At 40.4% G+C, this 11,165-nt stretch overlaps 2 protein-coding genes across 2 annotated transcripts in view; one reads left to right on the plus strand and one right to left on the minus strand.

Moving 5' to 3' along the window:
* Nucleotides 1-3,332, minus strand: part of TSHR (thyroid stimulating hormone receptor) — a 95,927-nt gene extending 92,595 nt beyond the window's left edge. The window contains exon 1 of the mRNA XM_045162151.1: nucleotides 3,220-3,332. Within this exon, the coding sequence (XP_045018086.1) occupies nucleotides 3,220-3,332 (113 nt within the window). The remainder of the gene's footprint in view (nucleotides 1-3,219) is intronic.
* Nucleotides 1-11,165, plus strand: part of CEP128 (centrosomal protein 128) — a 601,725-nt gene that overhangs the window by 34,958 nt on the left and 555,602 nt on the right. The gene's annotated exons all lie outside the window — the stretch shown is intronic.

Consider the following 11,165-nt stretch of genomic DNA (forward strand, 5'->3'; position numbering starts at 1 on the left):
TGTTGGCAATTTGATCTCTGGTTCCTCTGCCTTTTCTAAAAACAGCTTGAATATCTGGAAGTTCATGGTTCACGTATTGCTGAAGCCTGGCTTGGAGAATTTTGAGCATTACTTTACTAGCATGTGAGATAAGTGCAATTGTGCGATAGTTTGAGCATTCTTTGGCATTGCCTTTCTTTGGGATTGGAATGAAAACTGACCTTTTCCAGTCCTGTGGCCACAGCTGAGTTTTCCAAATTTGCTGGCATATTGAGTGCAGCACTTTCACAACATCATCTTTCAGGATTTCAACTAGCTCAACGGGAATTCCATCACCTCCACTAGCTTTGTTCATAGTGATGCTTTCTAAGGCCCACTTGATTTCACATTCCAGGATGCCTGGCTCTAGGTGAGTGATCACACCATCGTGATTATCTTGGTTGTGAAGGTCTTTTTTGTACAGTTCTTCTGTGTATTCTTGCCACCTCTTCTTAGCTCACCTTAATCCAGTTATAGAGACTGAGATGATTTGAAACTATGCTTTAGTCCCAAGTTCTTCCAGCTATTCTTCACATTAAGATGAAGCCCTTGGGAATCCCAACTCCATGTGTGGAGCTTTGTCATGGATCCTTACTTGACAAAACTTGATTAGAATTTTCTTTTTTTAACCATCTACCCCTATGGGGCTGCCAAAATCTGTGCTCACCTTCTTCCTTAATCAACTCTTCCAGGATAGTCACCCACTCCAGGGATTCACCTCTCTAGGTTTCCTTTTCCTCTTTTTGTTTCCATTCTTTATTACCTTGGTGGCTGTGAGATTTAAAAGAATTGTTTGTCCTGCTTTGTGAATATTTCTCAGCAGGAGTGATTTACTGATTTACGTTATGTGCATGTTTTTGTGAATATTCCCAGAACATTCAGAAAAAAACAGAAGCCTTTTATGATTTGTTTCTAATATTTTACCATTGGTTTGTGATTTCTTTTTTCTTTTTTTAAATTTTATTTTATTTTTAAACTTTACATAATTGTATTAGTTTTGCCAAATATCAAAATGAATCCGCCACAGGTATACATGTGTTCCCCATCCTGAACCCTCCTCCCTCCTCCCTCCCCATACCATCCCTCTGGGTTGTCCCAGTGCACGGTTTGTGATTTCTTAGTTCATTTTGCCAGTGTGTATATATTTTTTTCATAATGTGGAAGATTGATGGTCCAATTTTAATTCTAGTAATTTTTGTCACTTTCTAACATATACCTTCATATATATAATATATAATATAATTTCTCTCTTTCTTTAACCAGTATCTATTAATGCCCCACTCTGAATGATTCTGTTTGTAGAATGCTTTGTCTCTTTCACCTTCTTGCTTTTCTTTTCTGCTACACTTACTTTGTTTAGTTCCATGCTTGATCTTAGATCAGCTATAAATATCTACTTTGAAGACCAGGAAAACCAGTACACTTACTCTATCTCCATTCTCTTTTCTCTCTAGATCCTGGTTTTCATTAGTTATATTATTTCTACAAAATAATAATATATTTCATTTACAGTCTGTTCTATAATCATATAATCCCTCCAAGTTATTTTAACTTGAGTTCTACATTTAAAGTGTCTCTATGCTCACAGCTGGCTCCTTTATTATATGTAATTACATTCATATCTTGACTGACTTAAGTTTGATCATCATTTTTTAAAAGGTCATGTAGTTTGTATTTTCCTCAGTTCTTAGTAGACTTTAAAAAGTTACTGCATATATGAACAATGAGATAAAGTACTTCGTGTGTCTCAGTATATAATTTGGGGGTTCACACTTTATTTCCCTGAGAACTTTTAAGACATGACTTTGTTCTTCCTAGCACTGAACATGGAAAGTTTGAAGCCAAACTTTAATTCTTTCGCTTTTTAAAAATATATAATTTTATTTATTTCAGGGATCTAACCTGTGTATCATACATTGGCAGGTGATTCTTTACCACTGAGCTAGCAGGGAAGCCCGATTCTTTTGCTTTTAAGATGAGATCTTTATGTTTCCTCTCTCTGGATAGTCTTGTGTTGTTTTTCCCTTTGAAATCCATTAACTGTACTAGATTTTCCATGGGTATTTGTAAATATTTATGTCCTCTGCTGGAATACAGTGTCCTTTAATTCTATAGATTCATGTCTCCTTTTATTTCAGGAGGTTTTTTTTTTTGACACATATTGGAATATTTTTGTGCTCCCTTTGATCTGTTCTTGTCTTTCAAAACATGTGTTGCACCTGTTGAATTTCCTTGTGTTCTTTAGCCACGTTTTCCCATCTACTGTAGTTGGTTTTATTCTCCAGTTCATTTTGGTTAGTTTTCTCAAGATGTCTTGAATGCATTTTGAACATTGGCAGCATTGCTGTTCCCATTAAGGCTTTTGTATTTATGAACGCTTTATTTTTCTTTTTCCCTTCTGTCCCAAGATCTGCCAATTAATTTTTTAAACATGTTAATGTTGTCTTATTCGTTTTTCCTTGAGACTCTGTATCTCATTAAGTAGTATGAGCTCACAGATAACTCTTTAGTCACATGTTCTGTTTGCTCTACAGCAATAAAAATATCTCGATGGGTGCTCTTTTATGATTTTTATTTGTTCTATTCTTTTTCTTTTGTTACTTGAATAGGTTTTTGTTTTCTGCATAAATCTCATGCTTTTAGATAAATCCTATCAAATTCTTTCTCGATAATGCAGGATTTTTCTCTGAATGTGGCAGAATAATTTATGAGAATATGTGAAAGAACAGAGAAGTGCTCTGGGATAGCAGGAAGATTTTGCAATTCACGTGAAAGTTGCACAGTTATGTCCAACTGTTTCCAACCCCACGGACTGTAGTCTGCCAGGCTCCTCTGTCCGTGGAATTCTCCAGGCCAGAATACTCGAGTGGGTAGCCATTCCCTTCTTCAGGGGATCTTCCCAGGAATCAAATCGGGGTCTCCTGCATTGCAGGAGGATTCTTTACCAGCTGAGCTACCAGGGAAGCCCCAAAGTTTCCCATCTTTAAGGTCCCAAATAATACAAAAAGGTGTGTGTGTGTGTGTGTGTGAGAGAGAGACATATAAGTATGTTAATGGGTTGATTTAGCCATAACGTCTCTCCACCCATCCATCCAACCACCCTGCAGATATTTGTTTTGCGTTTTCCCTGTGTCAGGTACATGCTAGATGTGGGGAATACAGCAGCAAAACAGAACACAATCGTGCCTCCATGGCGTTTACGTTCTGCGGAGGATGAAGACTGAGAACCGATAGTGCTTATCATTCAGTTTCTCACCTGGTCTGCCAGACAGGAAAACTTCTTGAAGAGTCAGCGTGTCTGCAAATGCCTCCATTGATCAAAACATCCCCTCCCACCGCAGGGTATCTGTGCAGTTTCCAGAGCTCCTTGAGCCCACACATCTTGTTTTAGGCCTGTCCTGCTCATTGGTGCCGACGGTAGCTCTCCTGCTTAGGAGAGCGCTAACCTCTCAGGCTGTGACCCTGGGAGCCCTCTTGTGCCAGTTCGTTCCCTCCTTCTGGTGCAGTTTGCTGCACTTGACTGGCTGTTCCTCATGCACATTGTGGTTCAAGTGAATTTTGTTGTTGTGTGTGTGCTCAGTCGTGTGCGACTCTCTGCGACCCCAGGGACTGTAGCCCGCCAGGCTCCTCTGTCCATGGAAATTTTCCAGGCAAGAATATTGGAGTACATTGCCATTTCCTACTCCAGGGGATCGTCCCAACCCAAGGATTGAACGCCTCTCTTATGACTCCTGCATTGACAGGTGGGCTCGGAGCCACTGTGCTACCTAGGAACCTAATGATCACAATGCACCTGTCTGTTGCTAATTTTCCTTATTGGTTTTAGCTGGCTTCCAGAGACTAGTATAGGATCTAGATGTCTTTACTGAAACAAAATATTCCAATTTTTCACTTTTAAAGTGAGGGAACCTGAGCCTAGAAAGACTCGGTAATTTGGTCAAGTTTGACATATAGTTTATAATAAAGAATCCAATCCAGAACTCAGGTATCTGAACTCCCAGTTCACTGTCCTTCCCATCGTAATTTATTTTTGTGAAAGATAAGTATTAAGTTAAAAAACTCAACATTACGGATTCATAAAAACAGCTTCAGACTTGTCCAAACCTAACTTTCCACCTCTTCTCACATTAAAAAACAAGTACGTATTTCTACTGATTTAGCTATTGTATTAGTCAGAGTTCTCCAGAGAAGCAGACCCAACAGAGATTTATTATAAGGAATTGGCTTTCATGTGATTGTGGAACTGAAAGTCCCAAGATCTGCAGTTGGCAAGCTAGAGACATAGGAGAGCTGATGGTGCAGTTCCAACATGAATCTGAAGGCCTGAGAACCAAGAAAGGCGATGCTACAATTTCCAGTCCAAAAGCCATTAGCTCGAGATCCAAGAAGAGCCGTATTTCAGTTAAGTCTAGAGACTGGAAAAGACCAGTAACCCAGCTCAGCAGTCTGGCAGTAGGAGCCTCCTCTAACCACAAGAGGGCCAGTTTTGTGTTCTATTCGGGCCTTCAACTTCAGTTGAAGGCACCCACATTCGAGAGGTCAATCTGCTTTCCTCAGTACGCCTAGCCAAATGTTAGTGTCATCTAAAAACACCTAGAGTAATGTTTGACCGAATACCTGGGCACCTCATGGCTCAGTCAAGTCAACACATGAATTTAACCATCCTATCCATACTAATAACTGCAATTTTAAAGCCCACATTTAGATCAGTGAATGACATACCAGCTATTAAGTAGCATCAGTCATTGAGAACTGAGGTTGTAAACTTAGAAAAGAGTCAAAGTAGGTGATAATTGAAAGTGCAGTCAAATACGGATATTGTTATCTAGAAAAGTCTTTACTCATAATTTAAAAAGTGCCTGCTATTGCTCACATATTTTGAAGTTTCAGATTCTTATGGAATCTTCTTCAGGGAGTTCTACCTTTCCTGTTCTTCCATACTACAGGATCTAACCTCATGGGTGTACCTGTCTGATTCTATCTTTGCAAATACAAGCTGCTTTGCATCTACCTGGTACAGAAATCTGGTTTGGCTTTGTCATCTCTAGGTAGGTCTATGCCTACCTTCAACTCTTATCTTTATCTTCATGAAATGGTGATTTGAGATGGGTTTCTGAATTATAGACTTTCCTGCTGGCTCAGACGGTAAAGCATCTGTCTACAATGTGGGAGACCTGGGTTCGATCCCTGGGTTGGGAAGATTCCCTGGAGAAGGAAATGGCAACCCATTCCAGTACTCTTGCCTAGAAAATCCCATGAACGGAGGAGCCTGGTGTCCTTGGGTCACAAAGAGTTGGACACGACTGAGCGACTTCACTTTCCTTTTCTGAATCATTGCAATCACAGGAGTCCTAATTCAGTGGCCCTAATCCATAGTGCTGTAGTGGACCTTATCATATTAAATGATAAGAAATTGTGCAAAAGAGTGTAGAATGAAAGAATTTGAATGCAAATATGAAATGTGACCTTTGCTGAGTGTACATTTGGCCTTCTTTCTCTTTAGGAACTGATCAGTTTTGTGGTTTCTAGTCCATTGCTCTAGACTTCACCTAAGTCAGAGTCACAGCACACAAACACACGTGTGTGCACGCAAACACACCCCCCCACCACCACTTCCTTCACACGTTTTCCAATCTGTCTCCCTACAGTGAACTGTGGTAGCTACAGCTCATCTGTCTAGCCTGCCTCTCCTGGATCCTTGGTCTCTAGTCCTGGAAATACTTTCTGATAAATACTTTCCATGTGGTCCAAGTGGGGCTAATCTGTCACTCTGCTCACCACCTACCACTCTCTGGGCAAAGGCACAGTCTTCTCATTGGAATCATTAGCATAAGAACAGTGTAAGTCTAGAGCTCCCAGTGTCCATTTTTGCCACCATATTACAAGGCTGTCTGAGAATAAACCTGTGCAGAGGTAAGAGCAGTTGGTGGTGTGAGCAGAATGAGAAAGTTTGGGTGATACAGTTTATTTTCAGCTTTAAAATGAGGGTTTGGTCCACAGTAATGTCCACAGCTAGGTACACTGAAACTACCATATGCTGGACACTTTGCTAAACACTTTCCATGCATGAATTTCATTTAATATTCATAACAACTCTTTGAGGCATATGCTTTTATCCTTATCTGACCCCACTAACAGAGAAAACTGAGTCTCACAAAACCAATCATGTGTAAGGTGGTTAGGATGAATTTTGTTCATCATTTGAAGTTTGCTTCTATCAGTATCTGGCTTAATGAGGTGATAGCAAAAGGGGTTTGTCAAATAAATAGATAAATCAAGATCTCGCTGACCTCAAGACTGCCCTGTAATCAGTGGAAACAAATGGAAACATTTATTATAGAATGAAATTTTGCCATTTGTGACAATACAAATGGACTAAGAGGGTATTAGCTAAGTGAAATAAGTCAGAGAAAGAAAAATACTGTATGATTTCGCTTATATATGAAAGTGAAGTCGCTCAGTTGTGTCCGACTCTTTGCGACCCTATGGACTGTAGCCCACCAGGCTCCTCCATCCATGGGATTCTCCAGGCAAGAATACTGGAGTGGGTTGCCATTTCCTTCTCCAGGGGATCTTCCCAACCCAGGGATCAAACCCAGGTCTCCTGCATTGCAGGCAGACGGTTTAACCTCTGAGCCACCAGGAAACCTAAAAAATAAACGAACAAATGTTTATTTGTTCGTTAGGAAACAGACTCAGATGCAGAGAACAATCTAGTGGTCACCAGAGGGAAGGGAGGTGGGGGGAGGATGAGTGAAATAAGTGAGGGAGATTAAGATGTAGAAACTTCCAGAAACAAATGAGTCACAGGATATACCACACAGCCTGAGGAATATGGTCAGTAACACTGTAATCTTTGTTTGGTGACAGATGGCAACTAGACTTATCATGGTGATCATTTTGTAATGTATAAAAATATCAAATCACTATGTTGTACACCTGAACTTAGTATAGTACTGTGAATCAATTACACTTCAACTTTAAAAAAATAGAAAAAAAGTCAACCGTGGTGCTCCCAAGACTGAGATGTGGACAGCTTAATAAAATCTTGATTTGCATAAACAAAAATGAATAAACTGAAACAGTCGTTCACTTGATTAACTACCTAAATTCCCTGAGTAGTTATCTAGGTTGTTACCAGGTTTAACAGTCTATGCTTCCAAGAAATTTGAAATGATTAAAGATAGAAATGAATATATATTGCCCTCAGATTCAACATTTATCTTTCAGTAAAATATAAGGAAAACATCTATTTATCCATCTGACTATCTAGTCTGAATTGATCTTGAGTTGTTTTGACATGAATATCATAGATTTCCTTTTAATTCATCAGAGATCCCAAGGTACTGGTCCAGAACTTTTGGTCACACATATGAAACCCACACAAAACAACTTATATTTCAACAATTATTTTTCACCCAAAGCCAGCAATTTCTTATATTTCAGCCTAATAAAAAGATTGAAAAGCTGTGTATGTGTGTGTTCATCTATAGAATATATCAAGTTGTTTTGACCCTAAGTGTATTTTTACAAGATTTATATAGTTACGATTATTAGTTAAGGGTACTCAGTTGAGTTATTATTCAGGCTTTCTCTGAAATATAATGACTACTTCTAAGTAATATATATACCCTTGTGTTCTTTTAGTTAGCATAAAGTTGACAGGAAGAAAAGCAGCTCTTCTGGGCAATCAATTCCATTTCAAAGAATAGATTTACTGCATAAGAGGCTTTTAGAATAAACATAGCCTGAATATTAAGATTTCCCCTGCTAGTGCTTCATATTTTTAAGCAGAACTTTAGCTTTGGTTTAAAGGTTTCAGTTCGATTTTTGGATTACAGGTAAGTTTTCTGTGTTTCACTATAACATATTGAGTTCACAGGCTGCTGCTGCTACTGCTTCTGCTGCTGCGTCGCTTCAGTCGTGTCCGACTCTGTGCGACCCCATAGACAGCAGCCCACCAGGCTCCCCCGTCCCTGGGATTCTCCAGGAAAGAACACTGAAGTGGGTTGCCATTTCCTTCTCCAATGCATGAAAGTGAAAAGTGAAAGTGAAGTCGCTCAGTCGTGTCTGACTCTTAGCGACCCCATGGACTGCAGCCTACCAGGATCCTCCGTCCATGGGATTTTCCAGGCAAGAGTACTGGAGTGGGTTGCCATTGCCTTCTCTGGGGTTCACAGGCTAACTGAGCTTAACTATACCTCATTATGATCTGACTCCTAATATCATCTCTGTCCATCCATTCCAACCTCAAACCTGCCTTTTCTCCAGTTTTTCTCAACTCAGTAAATATCCCCAGATGTTTAACTCAAAAGCTTGGAAGACGCCTCTGGCAGACTGATAATGCTTTTGCACGTTGAAAATAAAATGCATAGTATTCTAAAGGAAATCGAATATACTAAAATACAATTACCAAAATATTAAAACAGATTTATGATTTTTAGCATGTAGGTTTATTAACATGTTAAATATAATATCTAAAAGTGATGTGATAGACTAAGTTTCCAGATGTCTACAACAACAGAATATGAAAACCTCTGTGATTCCTATTGATGACAATGTTGCAAACACTCCTGACGCAACTGTGGCTTGAGCCTATATTCATAATTGAAGGACATGATGAACTGTAGTTAGATACCTATGAAAATTAAAATGTGATTTTTTTTCCCCACCCAAGTTCATGGATCCCAATAATGAAACCTAAAAAAAATACGTGAAGAGATCTGGTGTCCCAAAGGGGAGAACCACAGAGCAAGTGCATTCCAGTACAGGAAGGGAGACGAGGAATTCCTCATGCAAGAGAAAGTCTGCAAGGTTTTGGTCCCAAGAGTAGAAACGTCACCTCACCATCTGTTACTACCTTGGGTAGGGGCCAGGAAGAAATCGCTGCTGGGAACAGCTTAGGAGGCTCTGTCCTAAGCAAGGGGGCTCCCGGCTTCAGTAAAGGACCTCTGCGGTCCATTAACCATGGCTTGGACAACAGGTATTTTAGGGGTATGGACTGGAGATTTGAAGGATCTCCCAGAGTGTCTTCTATGGGGAGGTATTGGACCTCTTCATATTGTACATTCTCAGGTTATAAAGGTGTGGCGAGAGAACCACAAAAGAGCAGGAGAAAGCATCAGAGTTCAATTTATTTTAAAGATAAAGAATTTCTGCACATCTAGGTTTTATACACACACACACACACACACACACACACACACACACACACACATCATTCCCACTATACACATTTGACTCTCTTCCTTGTCTTAATCCCCAAAGCCAATCAACTGGCCCATCTTGTTGGCTCTGAGTTGGACTGTCTCTCCCATCACTGAGGCTTAGGCTACTGTATTTCTCGGCCCAGTATTCACTCTTGCCACCTCCAAAACATTTTCCACCCTGCAACCAGGGGTGTTGAATTTTCTTTCCAAAACACCAATCTCAAAACGGAATATGGCTTACCTCTCCCTTAGAATAAAGTTAACCAAATTCTTAACCTTCTCTGGACAGGCCTGTCTAATTCTCTCAGCCTCATCCTCCTTGACTTTTCCCCTTGCCTCTCTAGACCACAGTAGTGACTGCATTTGCTGCACTCCTGCATTCAGGCCGTTGCATATACCATTCTGTCCCTGGCGTTCCTCCATACCAACGCATATGTGGATGGCGCCCCCTAGGGCTGGCGCAGGGCACTACCTGTTCAGCCTTATGCCGTAGCCCTCTTCCTTCTTCCCTTTCACTCCTCCATAGAGATACCTATACATCCAGGTGTCTATGTATGTATTATTGAAGTATAATTGACTTGCAACATTTCAGGTGATACAGTGATTCAATATTTTTACAGATTATATTCCATATACAGTTATTATAAAACATTGGCTATATTCCTTGTGTTGCATGGCACATCCTTGCATCTTATTTATTTTATACCTCCCATGGAGATATTTTTATCTGACCCTCTGGCTTAAGTTAATTGCTACGTGTTGTCCCAACAGAAACTGGTACTTTCTTTTCTAAACATAGTACTTTTGTTTGTTATCCCAGTAGACTATAAGGCCCATGAGAATAATTGCCATGTGCGCCTTAGGACTACACCTCCTCCCTCTATCCTCCCCTCCACCCCACGCTTTCCCACCTGTCTGTATCCCACCTGTCAACTCCTTCCCACTCAGTGCCCACATACAAACCTCACCCGCTCATTGCATGGCTGCATTCAGAACCAGTTTAACCTAAAATCTGTGTCAAAATTACTCTTTATTATGCTGTGTGTAGTTTCTCTCCCACCCTTGGAAAACCAAAGGTTGAATTAATTCATGCTACTGGATGACTGTTTCATTTATTCAATTAAAATTCTCAGTTACCCCAAATGGAATCTTACACAAGGTGAAGTGAAAATATTCTCATTACTGAAATACACAAGTTAAGCAGTATGATCATCACATTAAGTCATTAAGACATTGATGCTTTTGAACTGTGGTGTTGGAGAAGACTCTTGAGAGTCCCTTGGACTGCAAAGAGATCCAGCTAGTCCATCCTAAAGGAGATCAGTCCTGAATATTCATTTGAAGGACTGATGCTGAAGCTGAAGCTCCAGTACTTAAGCCACCTGATGGGAAGAACTGACTCACTAGAAAAGACCCTGATGCTGGGAAAGATTGAAGGCAGGAGGAGGAGGGGACGACAGAGGGTGAGATGGTTGGATGGCATCACCAACTCAATGGACATGAGTTTGAGTAAGTTCTGGGAGTTGGTGATAGACAGGGAGGGCTGGCATGCTGCAGTCCATGGGGTCGCAAAGAGTTGAACACAGCTGAGCAACTGAACTGAACTGACATTAAGTCATTTATTAAGTCATTTGTTAGGCAGCTTTCATGTACTAACCTCTGAACTAAATAGAGGAGACAAGTAAATGACCCTGAAAAATACATGGGCAAATGGCAAAGACAAATCAGTAATTAAGTAGAGGGTATTAACTGCTATTATAGAGCATTGCTGAGCTTCCCTGGTGGCTCAGACAGTAAAGGATCTGCCTGCAATGTGGGAGACCCAGGTTTGATCCCTGAGTCGAGAAGATCCCCAGCAAAGGGAATGGCTACCCACTCCAGTATTCTTCCTGGAGAATTCCATGGACAGAGGAGCCTAGTGGGCTATAGTCCACGGGG

This window comes from Bubalus bubalis, chromosome 11 (genome assembly GCF_019923935.1).
Source record: "Bubalus bubalis isolate 160015118507 breed Murrah chromosome 11, NDDB_SH_1, whole genome shotgun sequence".
Classification (NCBI taxonomy): Eukaryota; Metazoa; Chordata; class Mammalia; order Artiodactyla; family Bovidae; genus Bubalus; species Bubalus bubalis.